Below are 18,382 nucleotides of genomic sequence, written 5' to 3'. Positions count from 1 at the left end.
TTGGAGAAATCTGCATGTCTCGCGACGTGTGACTACTTGCCAATCTGGTTGACCGTCTTGGTTAAATTGCCTCGCTTTCAGGCTGATTGATGAAGGGGGAGAGATAACGAATGGCGCAATTCTCAATTGGACTTGTTATCACTCACTAGACTGATAAAAAAAAAAAAAATAAAGTCACCAAAATTATGGCAAAATATAAGAACTTATTAACATTGCTATTGTTTATGATTCGTTCCCGCTTTCGTGACGAGCGAGGTATTTCCGGACACGGGATGGACGGACCTGTCAGCACGGGTCCTTCAGGGCCACTACCCGCAATGCTTATTTTGATAGGAAATACGTACGTACGTCCTTTGACCAGGTACAAACCTCCATATTTTCGCTGAAATTGGGAACAAGACCGATGATCGATCAATCACCTTGTTTTACGTAGTATAGCAACCTGCATGGCCTCAGTAACAATTCTTAATATTAATTATTGAAGTTCTCGTCTCTTAGGGTAGTCGGCATCATGCACTCCGTAACGGAAGCCGGTGTTCCGTAGCTAGGGTAAGTAACTATTTACTCTCTGGAGTAGAACAACTCAATATTGATAGTTACTTACTCGGATCCGACACCACACTGTCGATCTATCGTTAACTACGTATATAGTGTATCTGCCTTAAGTAATGGTTGGGATGTTAACTAACTAGTTATCAGTTAAGCAACAGTTAAGTTAGGTAAGAAGATAGTTGATAACTAAGTTAGTCGAATAAACCCCATCACCCGCGGAAATGTCGCTTCTCATATTCATTTATCGAACGTGCAGATCCCCCAAGAATTAAGATTAAGCACGTTATCGCGACATTCCCATCGTTTGGGTCGTTGATAAGATCACGATGCGGCTATATCCGTACCTATTCAAAGATTCTGATCTTTTGGATTTCTACATGCGCTATCTTCCACATCGGCAAGGATGCACTCGATCCGGTGCATACTGCATGATGTATGGCCCCACTTTTGTTGGTGAAGAAATATGGGTCGCAAAAAACGCGTCGGGCGTCCAGCTTGCAGGGCTCGCTCGAATCACGGATGCACTCCGTACATTACCGATTACTGACAGCCGGAGTGCGACATGTAAAGAAAGGAAGAGACAAAAAAAAACTCTTTATTTGACAGGTTGGTTAAAAAAGTCCGTAAGATCGTAGATGATCCTATATTGGGTCATCTCGAAACAAGGTCAATACTGCAACCGCCGTGCTATGTGAAAGCTCTCGCTGGTCCCCCCTTTTTTCATTGTTTTGATGATGATGGATCATGATCATCAGGTGAGCTTTGGCTGGTTCCATGGTTCGAGGAAGTATATCCCATAGTTATCCCGAGAATTGAAACAACCCACTTCAAAGTCAAAATCTGGATCCGTTGCGGTGGGTTGCTGGTGGAGCCTGTGCAATGTTTACTCTCTGTAGAACTTAGTTACTTGTAGAGTCACTAGAGTGTAGACAGGTAGTACACAGGTGGACGCTTTGATGCCCGATTCGGAAAATTAATGATTCAACACAAAACGGCGATTGCGAGCTGCTCTGAGTGTGTATTCGTCATATCGCATGACAATTCTGTTAGCCGCGATTTCCATCGCTTCGTGTTCAACCTACGCATTCGATCTTGAAAACAGGCAGACTACTGCCCGGTTCTGCTTTCGATTGCATGCATCGGAAATTGATTTCGTGAGGATTGCGTCCGAACACGGAATGTGTATGTAGCTGTGTGTCAATGCGGAGGAGCAGAGCGTGCAGTGTGCGACGGGTTTTTCGGTGCGCTTTCAAATCGGACGAAGTAAGCATGTGTGTCAAGAGTCGGTCTTCCTCCTCCTCAGGACTTGGGTCACGCCAACTGTTGGCTTATTCATGTTCATTTCAATAACATCGCATAACTACACCACATCTGAATACATACTCACTCTGTATGGAGTAGACTAGACCATTCCTTCTCTCGCCGAAAAACCTCTCTCCGTGATGAGTGGAGTCGGCCCATAATAATAACCTAATAAATTCTAACTAACTACCTAACAGCCAAGCTAATGCTAGCCAAAAGCTAAGGACCAGACTGGTTTAGCTGTCGAGACCGTGAACTGGAATAGGTTAAGGATCAGCACTCATTTCGCCTCTGGTCTTGTCTGTTCAATGCCGTCAATGTTGACCATTGACTGGAGGCTAGAGACTGTACTCCGTGCTGTAGAGTCGGCGGCCATGGTCTTGACCTTGAGACACATTCGGAGCACCGCAGTCGGGCCCACTCCCGGTGATTGACCTACTCGAATAGTCATAGTTCCAAGCTAATCCTAGCACGTATGCACAGTGCAGTTTGCACGGAACACGGAGCAGCTGCTCCTAATCCAGAAGCAGACGAGCCAGATGTGACCTGTAAGCCGTCAAACTCGATCAGGGGGCGCTGACCCTGGCTGGCTGGCAGTGTTGCCATGGCTGGCCGTTATTAGCTCCTGGGTCGCGAGTTTGACCACCCACTGGCCTTTCCAGCGTGTCTCAGCAAATTTGGCATCCCGCCACAACGCGGTTGAGCGTGAACGCGCAGGCTGACTGGAAAGTGTATAGCCGGTATACTTTCTTGGTGCTCCCACCCAAGCCCAATGTGATGTTGTTGTGGTAAGTGCCGTGTGATAGTATCCAGAACCACCAGACTAGTAGAGAGTCAGAGACTCGACAGGTTTAGTTATGTTAGTTTGCGTCCGTAATCCTATCACCGTCTCACGACGCACAACAATTGCGGGAAATCCCCAAATGGCCGACGAGCACAGCGAACTAATTCAACTAAGTTGGCGAACTAACAATGTCGACGGACCAAAGAAATGGGTTGGCCCACTAGTGCGCGAGACTAAATAAGACGAAAAATAAATAATAATAAAAAAAAAAACAGACAGAAAAATCAATCACAGCTTCACAACAGGCGAAAAAGCAAAAAAAGAGGATTGTCATCCGTAGAACCCGGTGGTTCGTTCGTTGCTTGCGCGGCAACCACGGACAGTGGACACCTTCCCCCCACCCCGCCGGCCAGGTCCTTCGTTCTTTCCCTGGGAGCACGGTTGAGGAAGGAAAAGCTCTTGCCTAGTCTCACCCTAGTCTGTATCAGTCAGTCCCTCCTTCCCTCGTAAGTTATGCCACTACGTCGTAGCAGGAGTATATACTACGAGTAATTATTGTTGATAGGATATTATCCTCACCTTCGCTCCTTCGCTCCTTCTGTCTTTCTTCCTCTCCTCCACTACACCCTGTCTCTCCTTATTGCTTCATCTTTTCCCTTTCCCCCTCTCCTCCTCCTCTTCCTCCTCCTCCTTCTTACCCTCCCTGCAATTATCGCCGCCCGTTGCTGGCTACTCAACATTGATCAGATAATCGCCTTCCTTCCTCCCCGTCCAAGGCCCCGTTATTTACTTCCAACCCTTGCGTGGAATTCGATCTTGACGATTTCTTCACAAACAATTTGCGCCCCAATTCGACAGCCAGGAGACTGCCTTCCTTCGAACTCACCGTCATTTGCTACCTATCGAGTTCAGTCGCTACCTCTTGAATGAGTTGGCTGTGTCTGTCTCTCCCGTCTTTAGTCTGCCCTAAGTCCTACCGTGATATTGCCCATCCTGGCCGACTACGGTCTACGTTATTAATATAACAAACCCTGCAATATTATCGCCCCTGTTAACGGTCGCTATTATTCTTATTGATATTATTAACGCCCACTTGAATCAATTGACCTTTCTCCTTCGTCTCCGGAAAGACGCATTGCGAAACTCTTCCCTCGATCGACCTTGAAGGTGACTCCATGAGGCTGGAACACGAGTAGTATCAGAACGCCACAAAAAGTCAGAAAGATAAGAAAACTTCCTCATCACCGGAATTCACTGTAAGTGTTTGATTTCCTTTCCTGCTCCTTGGTTTTGGAACCCACCATTTGCTTTCTACCACACAGACTCCTAGCAAAACAAAAAAAAAAAAAAGGGTTATCCCTTTCGGAAGAAGGGGTTGTCTGTTAGTCACTTGTTGACATTCCATGTTTACACCTCCTCTGCGTCCTTGAACGGGGGCATTCCCCACTTGAACCCAGTCTCCTTCTATCGTCCAGTTACTGCCAAAATCGATTATTCAGTCGTCGTCATCTTGCCACTGTGACCGACACAAACTGACCTGGAAATCGCAGTACTACCAAACGAGCCAATCTGTTACTTCATTGAACGAGAAATATCGCCAAAGAATAGCTGGATCTAAATCAAAACGTTGCGGAAAGGAGGCTCGATTCTACGTTGCGAATGGTGTTGGTGACCATGTCAATTGAGGTCTCATCGAAGTAAAAATCGCATTGCCACGGTGGTTGGCTGTTTACTTGTAGAACATATCAATATTGTGCGAAAAGAGACTTCGGAAAGAGTATGGAACAGTCCAGTCACGACGTCGCCCCATTGAACATCGTAAAGGGGAGAGCGCGTCCGCCAGTACCTCACCTCAACTTCTCGTCAAGCAGTTCGACCGCCACAATCGGTCGTACACAAGGACGAATGACGCCTCCAACAACTCCTCACGCCTCAGAAGACGTCGTCATGTCCGAGTCTGTCGAAGCTGGTCGTCCTATATTTCACAACTACCTTCGCGCATTCTACCCATTCCACCCGTCAGGTGCCGTATCGCCCTCGACAGTCACTCTTCCATTGAACCAAGGCGACATTATTCTAGTCCACTCTGTCCATGTCAATGGCTGGGCCGATGGCACTCTCCTGGAGACTGGTGACCGGGGATGGCTTCCTACTAACTATTGTGAAGCTTACGACCAAATACCTATGCGTCCACTTTTGAAAGCTCTGACAGATTTCTGGGATATCATTCGAGGCGGATGCGGTACCTTTCTTCGCGACTTTGGAAATCAAGACCTTATGAGAGGTCTCATTGCAGGAGTCAGATTTTTACTGGTAACGTTGATTCAGAAATATTCCATGTGGCAACAACTAATACCCATCTAGGAGAAAGCAGAGTGTTTGACCCGCGAAGCCCCACTAGTTCAACGATATGATGGATTACGTCGGAATCGGAAGGCTCTGCTTGCGGATCTTTCTTCACTAGTCAAGTCTGCCAAACGTTTGCAAGAATTGGCTAATGGTGCTCCCCGAGATGAGGAAGTGGAACAGGTCCTGGATGACATGCTTCTCAAATCCTTCAAAATAGTCACTCGCGGGGTACGATTTCTGGATGTATGGAACGAACATGTCGGCCTTTCAAGAGCTATCCTGGACCTAGAGCCCAATGTCGAAGACACCTATGGCTCACCAGTTCAAACTCCCTCAACCGAATCGTTCTCCATCTCTGAACGCAGCGCAACGGCCTCCACAGAAAGAAATTGGAGTCGTCCCATACATAGCCAAGCTTCGAACTACGGAGAAAATAGCGCGAACTCTGGATATACTCGACCCCCATCATCAATCAAATCAGACCGAGGGAACCGAATCTCTGTTTCCCATAGAGTCTCTTACACCGGACCTGCAGCCAGTCAGCGAAATGCAGATCTCGCTTCCGTGCGATTAGGAGCGGCGTATGATGCTTTCCTAGGAGTTCTAGGATCCTTCATTGGCCTTCACTTGCAATCACGATCGTCAACGGAGCTAATTGTGACTACGCAACAATCTGTGACCTCCTGTCAGGTGCTTCTTAACCTTGTTGAGGCCATTTGGGAGCATGACTTCCAACGGTCTACAGAACTGGGAGAAGCCAAAAATACCATGTATGACCGGATCGGCGAGCTAGTTTACGCTGCCCGCGATATTTTCCGGCCCAATTCAACTGGCGACGAAGTTCCCTTCATGCCCGACGAGGGGAAGCGCTTAGTAAATGCCGCCACAGATTGTGTGCGAGGAGCTGGTAGTTGTGTACTGCTAGCTCGCGCCGTTTTGGAACAAATCGGTGATTTTGAGGTCGTTCTCCCCACAAACACACCATCAATCGCAGAAAATCCGAGTGAGACACCCGAGAAAGTCGATGTTGAAATGGAAGACGCCGAACCCAAACCATCCTCACTACGCTTGTTACCACCGCCAATCTCGATCCCCGAGCGCGACTTGGCTCCTGCTACTCCTGCTCTAACTACAGATATTACGCCGTCTTCAATTCTATCCAGTACCGACTTGCAAAGCCCCAAACTCGATGTCGATATCAACATTGCTCCACTTGTAATGAGCGACATTAGCCCATCTGACTCGACGTATCAAGACCATGTTGCTCAAGATGAATCGCAAGCTCTCTACCGCTATGAGACTCGAGGCACGACAAGTACTGGAAGCTCTTTCACATATAAGAGCACTATTCGTGATTCGGAAATGAGCGGTGTATCACAAACATCGACACGAGCAACATCTCCGGATATTGGCGGCACTGGCGATATTCGTTCCCTCAAGGAAAGCCTTAGCCGATCAACTTTGGCTGAAGAGGCTGACGAGACGGAAGCCAACATTTTAGGAAAGACCTATGCTCATGAGTTGATGTTCAAGGATGGTCAAGTAGTTGGTGGTAGTTTGAGAGCACTGATTGAGAAGCTTACTGCTCACGAATCTACTCCCGATGCGTTGTTCGTTTCTACCTTTTATCTTACCTTCCGCCTCTTCGCCTCGCCCATGGAATTTGCAGAAGCACTTGCCGAGCGATATGACTATATCGGCGATACACCCAATGCAGCCGGACCCGTTCGGTTACGAGTTTACAACATCTTCAAGGGCTGGCTCGAGACTCACTGGCGCCACGACTGCGATATCGTCGCCCTCCCCTTCATTATTGAATTTTCAAAGAACAAGCTGATGGAAGCTCTCCCCAATGCCGGAAATCGACTTGTCGAGTTGGCTGAGAAGGTCTCGACTGCGGATGGGGCTATTGTTCCACGGCTAGTCTCCTCAATCGGCAAGACAAACACATCAATCGCACAATACGTGTCTCCCGAGACTCCACTCCCAGCACCAGTCATCAGCAAGAGCCAGTTGAATCTGTTGAAGCAGTGGAAGAACACAGGATCAGCCATCAGCATCCTTGACTTCGATCCAATGGAGTTGGCTCGCCAGATTACCATCAAAGAATCAAGGATATTCTGCTCAATTCTTCCCGAAGAGCTTTTGGCTACCGAGTGGATGAAGAAGAGCGGTTCATTGGCTGTCAATGTCCGCGCCATGTCTACCCTTTCTACCGACTTGGCTAACCTGGTAGCTGATTCTATTCTGGATATGGTGGAACCCAAGAAACGAGCACTTCTTATCAAGCAGTGGGTAAAGATTGCCAACAAATGTCTTGAATTGAACAACTACGATTCTTTGATGGCTATTATCTGTTCATTGAACTCCTCCACGATTGTCCGACTGAAGAAAACATGGGAGCTGGTGTCCCAAAAGACGAAGACAACTTTGGATTCGTTGAAGGAAGTTGTTGATGTTTCCCGAAACTACGCTGTTCTTCGCCAGCGTTTGCAAAACTGTGCTCCTCCAACGCTCCCTTTTGTTGGCGTGTACCTTACCGACTTGACCTTTGTCGATCACGGCAACCCAGCTACCAGAAATCTCCAAGACGGTGGCATGACGGTTATCAACTATGACAAGCACGTCAAAACCGCCAAAATCATCAGCGAGCTTCAACGCTTCCAGATTCCTTACCGTCTTGCCGAAGTTCCTGAGTTACAGACTTGGATGCAAGACCAGTTCGTTCGAGTACGCTCGGGAGGCGAAAAGAGCTTCCAAAACTATTATCGACGATCCCTTATCCTTGAACCTAGAGAGAACCCACGAGCAGGCTCTACCGACGCAGCCGCACCCACTCCTTCGCGCGAGGTTACCAAAGACCGATTCGATTTTCTGACTTGGTCTCACAACTCCAAAGCCAAAACCGTGGCAACAACCAGTTAAAACACTCTTTTACTGGCACATCCATCTTCCATTCCCCACCATCATTCATATACCCTTTGGTATCGAAGGATACTTACGATTTACGACATGTCTAAAGGGATCTGGCTTTATGTGTAAACAGGCGTTGATGTCATTTTGTGTACCTTTCTGTTTCGTATCATACCCTTCATGTTGTGTTTTTATTTGTTTCTTCATCTCATGTGACTGGCACCGTCACTGGCTATCTAGGCGGCAATCTTGGTTTGTTCTTTTGATTTTCTTGATGTACATGTATTTATCTCTATACCTTCTTTTGAAGATTTCCTTTTTTACTTCAAAAAGTCGGCTTCGAGGTTGTTTGGATATGAGGTTAATCTTTGCTTTTTGTTTGCATGATGATGGCTTATGGGATCCATGGGGATGGCAAACAAAAGTTGCTGTTGATTATTATTGGCAAGTTGTACATTATTACTTATGAGTGTATTAGCTGGAATTGATAATATTGAAGAATACTCTACTTTCATCGTGTTCCTAGATTAGGCCTTGGTAAGTGAATACCTAGGGCAACGGGAGTAATGCTGGAATGATCGACCTACATAACTCTTGGAAGTCAACATACCAACCCAGCATGCAGGATCAAACTCAAATCCAAACTAGTATTTTTGTTCTCAAGTTACCGTACTCATGGAATTGACTTACTAGGTTACATCTATGCACGACGAAGTACCAATTGATCCCAATGAACAATATAATAAGATTTTGGGTATGTCATTAGTGGTTCCCCATGATTGGTCGTTAATTCCCGGGACGGATCAAATGCTAGGCAAACTATGATGATGATGACAACACATCGTAACTAGTTAACTATTAACGGTTTCAGAAAGCAACAAAATCCCCGGCTCGCTTGATGCAAGACGCTAACAGTCATAGACTTTTAGCATAAAAGCAGATGTAAATGGTACGCAGCAGAATCAAATCTATATATAGGATAGCCCAGACTGATCTCTACAAGATTTCTTTATATGTACTTGTTTTTCAGTTCAGTACTCGTTGGAAGTAAAGTCAACACCAAACAGTCAAAAAGAAACATTGTGATTTCGGACAAGGGCAGACAAAGGCAGATAAGGAGCAACATGGCACTCTCCCAACGTATTCCAATCCTCCTTTGCGGCAAGATGTTGAGTACCGGCGTCCAAGTCACAGAACTCCTCAAACCCGAATTTGAAGGTTGATCCAACCTCCCACCCCCACCTCCCTTCCTCATAGAATTATAAGTTAGTTTTATAAATAATTAGCTAACCAACTTGTAGTAATCCAATTCATAAACTCCTTCGACTACGCAAAAGCCGAATTCGGAAACCTCCTCGCCGGCAAACCGCCGCAAACACCCAGCGCCAACGACGTCGGCACACACGACTACACCCAACCCTTGCGCGCCATCATGTTCGGCCGCGGATACTCATTCGATCAAGTCAATGAGCTTTACGACATGTTTAAGGGCCAGGCGGGTAGGCCTATTGCTTGGATTGTGGGCGATCCGGAGTTCAAGTTACCTTTGCCGTTGCCGCCGGATTATGCGGTCATTGCGACGGAGAATACGAAGATGGGGTTTAGGAGGTGGGAAGAGGCTGGAGGTAATAAGGAGGAGATTGTTCTTTATTAATGAATTCTATACATACATACATATATCTATATATATCTATATATATATTAGATCAATTGTGTCATGCCGGAGGTTGTCGTTTACATGTAGCTATTAGGGACTGCTCTGTTGCTGTACGTGATGGCAGAAGCAGGCGAGTTCAGTTAGAGTTGAGTAGACGAGAGTCGGATCAAAAGGTTTCAAAAGGTAATCCGTATCTCATAATCAATGATCTAGTGATGTTACAGTTTATATTGTTTTGTGACATAATGCCGAACTTCATAGCCAAGAAAGGCGTATCCAAACCTTGGACTCCATAGCTAACATTGTCTTCTGACAAAACAAACAGAAGAAATCATGTGCGTTCCCACTTCTTGAACGCCTCCACAAACCCCATTTGTCTCTCTGGGGAATTGTGATCAACAACACTCTCATCTCTCATCGACAAAGCTGACGAACTCGAAAGATGACGACTCTCATCCACAATCGGGATCATAGTTGGTCGACCATGAGCACATTGGAACGGAAATGCGCATTTCGAAAGTCGAGATATGAGGTTTTGACATTCCTCGATGGGTAGAGGGTCATTGAACATGATTGAGCTTCGACAGGCGCGCGAGTTGATAAGCTCAAGGATTCCTTCTGGGCAACCTGCTATCCACCGCAGCCAGGGAAAAGATCGATTTTCGGGTTTGGATATCGAAGTAGCCATGCTCGTGTTTTGCCGTAATGGTGGAATCCGCTCGCCTGCTCTGCTCCATATCTCCTTCCTTATGAGTTGTATGAATAGCTTTGGTTCCAATCTGCAGCGTTCGGCGATCACCAGCGGCAACGCCTCGATTATGATCGAGTGCTGTCTTTTTCCATCGACAAGCTCTTGCTGCACTTTGTAATGGCAGCCCCAGGATTCAAAATACCTTGTGTACTTCGTAAGCGAAGCTACCTCGTCCTCTTGAATCGGGCACTGTATGAGCGTGGGGAATGGATGCGTGCGTATGGATAATACCCCTGACTCTCCATCAAGTGTAAACATGTCAAAGAGCAAATGCTCCAGTCGACATCTTTCATCAGCAGCGTGTTGGTCGATAAGAACAAGGATTCGGTTGGATGTGTCGTCAGCACGATTTTCGCTTGCTGGTGTCATTTTCACCAAGATGAACTTGTGGTCGACTTGAGCAATAATTGTCGCTCTAGCAAGTCCCTCTCGCGAAATCTTATTATTGTGCCTGTTGCTTCCTACCGGTTCTGTTGCAGTCAAGTCATGATGTGACTTTTTTTGTGCATCGTTGCATCGAGACAAGTTGTCAAACACACTTTCGCTTTCAATTGACATGATTGGCTTTTCAAGACACGAAAAAACTGGATTGATACAGTTGGTCACAAGGTTTTCGAACCAGGGCGATCGTCCTTGCGCCGGAACGGTCTGCGGACGTTTGATGGGTTCCCTCACACGGCTCAGCATAGAGGCTGCCGATCGAGGCCGCATAAAGCCCATGGACGTGTTTGGCCTGTCGTTCTCATGAGTTTCGACACATTGTCCTGTGCGTGAATTGACGAGTACAACCTTGTTAGTGACCGGGTCGATCCATCGAATCAGGTCATCTCCTGCGCCTTGTGTCGTGTGTGAAGAGGAATTCAACTGCTCAAATGCCTGTTCTTCTATTTGTAATGACGCGAGAGAAGGACTTGCCGCTTCAAATTGTGACATGGGCGTCCCATTGTGTGGACAACTAGCATCTCTGGGCCGGCATACCAGTAATTCCTTAACAGCTTTGTTGTCACCACTTTTAACCCTCGACCAGTTCGTGAAATCGTTAAAATATTGAGAGGACCGATTCTTAGAAGCGGTAGGAATCTTGACACCACTGTCAAATGCTTCAGCCATACTCTTCGCCTCTATACCTTGCATGGAAGACATGGACAGAAGACCTCTATCCCGTAAAACATTACTAGCTGCTGATACAGTAGGGGTGTCACGTGAATGCGATGTTGATGGAGTGTCGCTTTCAACCCTTTTTCTTTTTCGAGGACGGTAGTGATGTTGTTGCAGAAACCGATAGAACATGGCGCGTAAAACTTCAATGATATGTTGTAAAGCACGGTCCGATTCTATTATAGTCTCTACTTGTGGGAAGGTTTCCAGAGAACTTTTGACATCAATTCGCACGCAGAACATGGGCCATCGTCTGGCGCCCCGTGTAGTCCCATGAAGTCTACTTTCCCGACTTCCTGACATGGCTGATTCACTTCCAAAATCGGATCCTGTAAAAACCTGGTTGATTGTGTCGTACAAGACATTGGCGCTTTTGTGTTCATTGAAGACCGGGTTGATGCCCAGGGATATGAATTGATTTAATCTTGTTGGGCTCGTGCGAAGTGAGACGTATGCGTTGACAGAAACATCTAATGTACTTGCTGACATTCTGACCCATTCATCAACGCTGGTGCCTGAAATCAAGCCACTCTGGGCGAGCACAGTATTGAGGCGAAGCAGATCTGAGTTCTGAGGTTCTGAAGTTGGCGACTCGGTCGTTCTGTGCGGTATACGAAGGCTTAGAGATCGAGATTTCTCTTTATCAGACAATCGCAGTTTCTGGAGATTCGCATTTGACAAGGCTAGCGCTACCAGCATTCTTGTCAATTCCTCCCACTCCTTGTCAACATCTTCGGTCCTGCGAAGAGATGAAGCTCTGTGTTTAACGCGGACAGGCATATTGCCAAAAAGATTATTCACAGTAACTCTAGTACCGTGCCCTCCTCGTATTTCCTGATGTGTGGGCGCAGGAACGACGCGAGAGATGACTTTGGACTCGTGAAAGATCACTGAATTAGTTTCAGGATGACCACAATGCCGTGAACTAATCGTCAATAGAGATATGGTAGCCAGCGCGGCTAGGAATTGTCCTTTACAGCTGGATACTGACTGTCTGCCTGCCTTCGAGGTATCTGCATATTGTCAGAAAATTCAGTGAAAGGCGTTGCTGCATAACTTACGATGAGGTCGACAGAGCCCACTCCCATCTCTAAACTCCGCTGCTGGTAAACCGTAGCCATCATCCTCTACAATAGAGCCGCCTCTTCTGTAATCAACGACAATACTGACTGTGCCAGCACCCGCATCCAATGCATTTTTGGTCAACTCCACGATGACCCCGTTAAGGTTTGTGATCTTGACGGACGACTGAACCTTTTTTGCCACTTCTGGCGGCAAGGGTAGAATCGGTGCATCGCTGTCCGCCATTGTGATGCAGGCTATTGTCGGTGATCAAGTACTGGCTTTGCATATGAAGAGACAGGACGAGCTTGCCACATGCCTATCATGCCGGTTTTCGCCGGTCAAATGTGATGCTCAAGACGAAGAGCATTCTTGATAGTGCAGAAAGTCAAGTAACAGCCTGGAAGATTTGAACGATGGTTCTTCCTACCCACTACTTGCTAAAGCAGCAAATGGGTTATGTTGTGATGGAAGGAGCACTGGACACTCAGTAGATTCCCTTTTCTATTGGGACAATCATCCCAAGACTTAGTCTCGTGAAGTGTTTCACTAGGCACAGAGGGTTTTGAAAGACGATCTCGTAGATTAGACAGTCCTAACTATTTTTAGATGTATTGTGTCAAACGATCAGTGGTTCGATGAGGTTGAGTGGTTTTGGCATGCAGCGGCAAAGGTGTGAATATTGAGCTAACCCTATTTATACTAGCGTACAAGTATCTATACAAACCCTAACCCTACAAGCCTCTATCCTCAATATGGGACAAGGATATGATAAAGAAGCAACTACGCTCTGCTTCCTCGTCAATTCTACAATAAATGGATTGAATATAACATGAAATGCTTCCATTATAGGATATCCATCACTGGCGCTGATCCGCTTTATAGCTATAATCATTGGTCGAACGCAAAGGTTGTATGCCGCCGCCATTCCCGGAACCCTAGCCCGCATAGCCCTAAACCCAGAGATTCTCCGGGCCCGAAACATGAACACTCGTGCGACTGAACAGTCAATCGGATCATTGACTGCTCCCTATGTCATTGGTGCATGTATGCGAATGCGAGTTTTGGTAATCGAAATAAAGGCGGGCAAATATTCAGCCCGGTTCCGTCAATAATATTGATGCCTGGTGCTATTGTTAAATAATCATAAATATGAGATTGAGAAACGGCCTAATGGCCAAACCATCCATACAATAACTACAGGCATTGATTCTGTAATCCGAAATTGTTGCGGCAGATCATACTGCTCTGATTCTGACTATTTGGTGAACCAGGCCCAGTGCAGACCTATGATCAACGAGGTAGTGAGCCATTGTGCCATGGCTGTGCTTGTACTACCAGTAGCATCTAGAAGGCAATTGTACCTATGCTGTCATAGGATGCATATGGATAAGGGTATCGTGAATTAGTGATCAGTAACTGCACCTGACACTGTTCCGTGGTTTCGGCAGTCAAGCCTGGCACTGATTACTCACTATCCTGACTAATAATGTATCCAAACATGCAAGTCTACCAACCTACAATATACAGTCTTCAAGGTGTCAGTATTCTGGAATGTATAAATAGAGAGTTTCGGGGGCTTCACTTCCATCTTTGGACTCAAGTAATCAAACACAAGCTCCTTTCGAATTTCCAAAAAGTTCTTGATACTCTTTCATAGCAATAACACGACTTATTCAAGATGTCCACCTCCCGTGACACAATCTCAACCCTTCTCGCCAGCAATGAGAAGTTCGCATCTACTTTCAATGGCACGTTGGCAATGGAACAATTACCGGCGGGCCTCAGAACAGATGATGGCCAACCGCTCTTCATCCGTGGGTTGACTCTTCTTCCCACATATGATACTTACGAAGGTCCGGCTTAGTCACCTGCGTTGACCCTCGATGTGTTCCTGAAGCCTTCTTTGGGCCAGAAGTATGAGCAGCAGTCTGCAGAAACGCGGGCGGTCGAGCAACAGACGACGTGGTGCGGTCACTGAATGTCTTGCGTGCTTTGGTCAATATGAACACCGTGGTTGTGGTTCATCATACTGGTAATGAAATCCCTCGGATTCTTCATACTGACAGGTTGCTTACTTATTCTCGAATCAGATTGCGGAATGACTCACGTAACCGAGGACGAAATCCGTGATTATGCAAAGTCAAAGAATCCCGCCGCAGCAGCAATCGTGGACAAGATTGACTTTGGCCTCTGGAAAGAGGAGCATCTTGAAGATTCTGTTAGAAAGGACGTCCGCAAGCTCAGAGAAGAGAAGAGTCTTGACGGGATCGAGGTCTTTGGGTTTGTGCTGGACACACAGACCGCAGTCGTGACAGAGGTGCAGGTCTAGAAGTTCCTCGTATCTGTATTCAGGAGATGAGATGAGATTCATGCAATGGTCTAGATAGTCAATTTTGAGTCTTATACAGGTCTTATTTCCGAGTTGTGCGTCATGACCATGATCATGACGCAGTCGCAGGTTGTTACTTAGAGTGAAGATAATAATGATGTTGGGCCTCGGTCTGGCGCTCTTCATGGTTGATGACCTAATGTCACATGACCTTCTGACACCAGCATGTAACACATGTAACTTAGGTCTCCGTAATTAAGCAAATGACTGCACCTTCAATCAACGACTTCTCAATGCTCTCTGCATAGTGTTACTTTGTCCTTTGACAAACATAAGATACCCCTATCCAATTGTTACAGTTTACGCCGACACGTTGTTTCATCTAGTCAGACAAAAAAGGTTTACCGGTATTCAGAAACGCTCGTCTTCCCACCCGTGAATACGACACCCCAACAAAGCCCCTTCCATGACTTCGACCTTATAAGATTGCAAGATTAGTGTTTTGCAGCTCCTATTTACATTCATCATCAAAATATGGCCATGGCAGAAACTTCAGACCCTCCTCACGGTGAGTATTTATATCTCACTCGTGTCTTGTTAAACAATTAGCTAACGATGCGCACGTCAATGTAGTCCGACATAGTCGCCGCAGACCCTTTTCAACATGGATGAAACGATTGACCAACCTCAAAAGCTCATCGTCCTCAGATTCACAGTCTGGCAGTAGATCATCCGGGAAACGAAGCAATAATGTCAAGAATGGCAAACGACAGAATGGCGGTGCAATAAACAATCCATACCCCTTGTCAGGCGCCATTCGTGACGTTGTGTCGCCGCGCAGCTATAACGATACCGTGTCTTATACGGAGTCGACTGATGCAGGTCAGCATCACCAAAGAGCCAGCCAGCAATCATTGCAACCTTCTACGTCGGAACAAAATATTCCAGGTAACAGCGCCAAATCGACTGCCCCGACTCTATCCACGAATGGCGACACTGCGCGATCTGAGGCTGGTTACTCAAAGGCTGGGACTACGGTGACGGGGCATGGAGGAGTGTACGGAGGCGGAGAAGGAAGTACATTCTCATCGCCAGCGCCGTCGGTGCGCTCGTTGACGACGACCTTGACTACCGTACAATCTGCGGCACCATCTGCACATGTATACGGAGTCGCGCAAAACAACCAAAACGCCAACGTGCCTACAAGTGCTGCCCAGAATAATTTGAACCAGCAAAATCAATTTTCACATCAATTCCCACCTTCTCCTGCATCTGCTGTTCCACCACATCTCGCGGGGCATCCGACAACATACAGTTCCGCAACAGCAAATAATATATTGACTGACAACGCGTCGATTCTGACACTTGCATCATCCTCCAAACGTCGGCGCAGAAACTCGCTCGACACCAATGCCTCGGTGCGCGCATTGGCACCTTCGTCGATGTTTGGGGGAAGTCGCGAAAGTCTGCCGTTGAGCGTGCTCAGCGCAAACGTCGGGGCCGATGCATCCAATGCATCTATAACAAATGCCTCGGGCGTGCTCAGCCGCCAGAGCCTAGGTGGACTGGCAAGTGCAGAACGTATTAGTGTCTACTCAGCACCTGGAACCGTGCCGCTTGTCCCTGGTGGTGATAGAAGTAGTCTGATCGCTAGCAAGCAGGGTGATAATGGCAGTGTGCGCAGTGGCACACATTCGCATACTCGCAACGATAGCGCGGCTGGTAGTGTCACGGGCACGATCGGGAGCACCCTGAACAATAATACCTCTGCCGGCCCGAACGCAACCATTACATCAGGCGCAATGCCCGGTCGGATAAGCCGTCGCAGCTCAGGCTGGGGCGAGATCTCAGGCGAGGGTGAAGGAGAAGAACAAGGAGAAGGAGAAGGTACCCATCAACAGGGACAAGATGGGCCGGCAGCAGAGAAGGCCGAAGAACTGAATCAAGAGCATAATAGTCTTGCGAATGGCGATCCGGGACCTTCTGTTGATGAAGAGAAGCAATAGTCCTTTCGATCTGCCCATCAACATTCATATCCCCTTATATCCCATGCCTTTCCTCTTTAATGATCACACGCATAATATTATACCTCCCTTTTCTCTGTTCGATGTCAATTTAACCAAGACAAAGACGAATGATTACTTTTCTACTATGAAAACCACCATGTATATTACCTCCCACATTCAAATCATGAAATATCAAGCCAAGAAATGTGTGTATTATCATTTCCTCTAGCATTATAAAATAAAGACAAACATCAAATCACATACACCGCCGTCCGTTACCATGACAAATCCCCTGGTATAATAACTAAAGTAATAAGCCGTCACCACCTCACATTCCCTGTAAAAGAAGAGAGTTGAGTATAAAAATTATAGACATGAAATGCATAAAGCTGACAAGAAATTTTTGAAAATATGCACGTATAACCCGTATCACAACAGGGTTTATCACGTCCTGTAGTATTCTATTGCGTGGTTGCCTTTTTTTGTAGTTTTTTCATCTTTTTTCATTTTTTTCATGCAACTCAGGCAGTGCCAACGCCAATCTTGGACTCGGAGGATTGCTCCTGTCCAGCCTTGTGGCTGGCGAGAAAATTCTTGAACATGTGCGCGATATCAGTTTCGCTGCGTTGTTTGCCCTCGCCGGACTCGGAGCTATTCTTTTCAGTGATCAGGTTCTTCAACCACTGATTCTCGAGCTCGAGTTGTGAGACGCGTGCCTCCAGCACGGCGTTCTTTTCGCTTACCTCCCTGACGGATTTTTCGAGTGCTTGTTCGCGCTGCTTCTTCTTCACGCGGAATCGGGCGCTGGCGGCTGTGTTGCGACGGCGTTTGTCTTCCTCTGCAGCGGCGCGGGCGGATTCGTCGAGGCTCTTGGACTCTGGAGAATGTTTGCGTTTTGAGCCTGCAACTTCCATGGGGGTGGAGACGAAAGTGGAGATGTTGGTTGGGGATGGGATTTCGGCCTTGGGTGCATGGGTCTGTTGTTGCTGGGGCTGTTGCACGTGGATATTGGTGTTTTCGAGTGGACGGGCGGGAGTGGTGTTTTGAACTGCGGGTATAGAGTGGAAGGTCGAGTTCATGTGTAGTAGGTTGTGCGACTCCTCCGCCGAGGTGAAGGTTGCAGTGTAATCGGGAATATTGCCCAGGTCTATTATGCCGTTGTCAGACCTGATATTCTTACTCCATCTTCCATCTGAATTTGTGATCTTACCATTCAACAAATCCATATAATCCATATCGGTATGTTTTTCCAGTGCAGGCTTCTCTTCATGTCCCTTGTGTTCTTCTTCCGCGGGACTGAATCCCAGCGGCATGTTCATATCGCCAAAGTGACCAAAGTCCAAAAACTCGGTGTTTGTGAAGAGCGCCAACTCGGCATCGATGTTGAAGGGCTCGGTGGATTGCTGTTGTGCGGATTGGTCGTATGGCGACGGGATGGTGTTCAGGTCCTCCAGGTATTGAGCGAAATTGGGCGCTCGGCGGCCCCCGTAACTCGACATGACGGCGGTGTTATAAT

At 47.0% G+C, this 18,382-nt stretch overlaps 6 protein-coding genes across 6 annotated transcripts; 4 read left to right on the top strand and 2 right to left on the bottom strand.

The window, feature by feature from the left end:
- Positions 1 to 4,417: 4,417 nt before the first annotated feature.
- On the top strand, positions 4,418 to 7,912 carry EYB26_001240 (uncharacterized protein; the record flags this gene model as incomplete). Its single annotated transcript, XM_054260551.1, has 2 exons — positions 4,418 to 4,951; positions 5,003 to 7,912. The coding sequence occupies 2 exons, from the start codon at positions 4,418 to 4,420 to the stop codon at positions 7,910 to 7,912; spliced, it is 3,444 nt and encodes a 1,147-aa protein (XP_054116526.1).
- A 1,112-nt stretch (positions 7,913 to 9,024) lies between these two features.
- EYB26_001239 (uncharacterized protein) lies at positions 9,025 to 9,554 on the top strand (the record flags this gene model as incomplete). Its single annotated transcript, XM_054260550.1, has 2 exons — positions 9,025 to 9,118; positions 9,202 to 9,554. The coding sequence occupies 2 exons, from the start codon at positions 9,025 to 9,027 to the stop codon at positions 9,552 to 9,554; spliced, it is 447 nt and encodes a 148-aa protein (XP_054116525.1).
- Positions 9,555 to 9,888: 334 nt separating this feature from the next.
- EYB26_001238 (uncharacterized protein) lies at positions 9,889 to 12,774 on the bottom strand (the record flags this gene model as incomplete). The annotated part of the gene is made up of 2 exons (XM_054260549.1): positions 9,889 to 12,479; positions 12,528 to 12,774. The coding sequence occupies 2 exons, from the start codon at positions 12,772 to 12,774 to the stop codon at positions 9,889 to 9,891; spliced, it is 2,838 nt and encodes a 945-aa protein (XP_054116524.1).
- A 1,435-nt stretch (positions 12,775 to 14,209) lies between these two features.
- EYB26_001237 (uncharacterized protein) lies at positions 14,210 to 14,860 on the top strand (the record flags this gene model as incomplete). Its single annotated transcript, XM_054260548.1, has 3 exons — positions 14,210 to 14,384; positions 14,459 to 14,563; positions 14,622 to 14,860. The coding sequence occupies 3 exons, from the start codon at positions 14,210 to 14,212 to the stop codon at positions 14,858 to 14,860; spliced, it is 519 nt and encodes a 172-aa protein (XP_054116523.1).
- Positions 14,861 to 15,394: 534 nt separating this feature from the next.
- EYB26_001236 (uncharacterized protein) lies at positions 15,395 to 16,866 on the top strand (the record flags this gene model as incomplete). Its single annotated transcript, XM_054260547.1, has 2 exons — positions 15,395 to 15,428; positions 15,494 to 16,866. 2 exons carry the CDS (start codon positions 15,395 to 15,397, stop codon positions 16,864 to 16,866), a joined length of 1,407 nt encoding a protein of 468 aa, XP_054116522.1.
- A 521-nt stretch (positions 16,867 to 17,387) lies between these two features.
- EYB26_001235 (uncharacterized protein) lies at positions 17,388 to 18,365 on the bottom strand (the record flags this gene model as incomplete). Its single annotated transcript, XM_054260546.1, has 2 exons — positions 17,388 to 18,013; positions 18,077 to 18,365. 2 exons carry the CDS (start codon positions 18,363 to 18,365, stop codon positions 17,388 to 17,390), a joined length of 915 nt encoding a protein of 304 aa, XP_054116521.1.
- Between the last annotated feature and the right edge of the window lie 17 nt (positions 18,366 to 18,382).

The sequence above is a fragment of the Talaromyces marneffei genome, chromosome 1 (assembly GCF_009556855.1).
Source record: "Talaromyces marneffei chromosome 1, complete sequence".
In the NCBI taxonomy this organism is placed as follows: domain Eukaryota; kingdom Fungi; phylum Ascomycota; class Eurotiomycetes; order Eurotiales; family Trichocomaceae; genus Talaromyces; species Talaromyces marneffei.
Note: the sequence above shows the minus strand (reverse complement) of the source record. Positions and strands in the feature narration are given on the sequence as shown.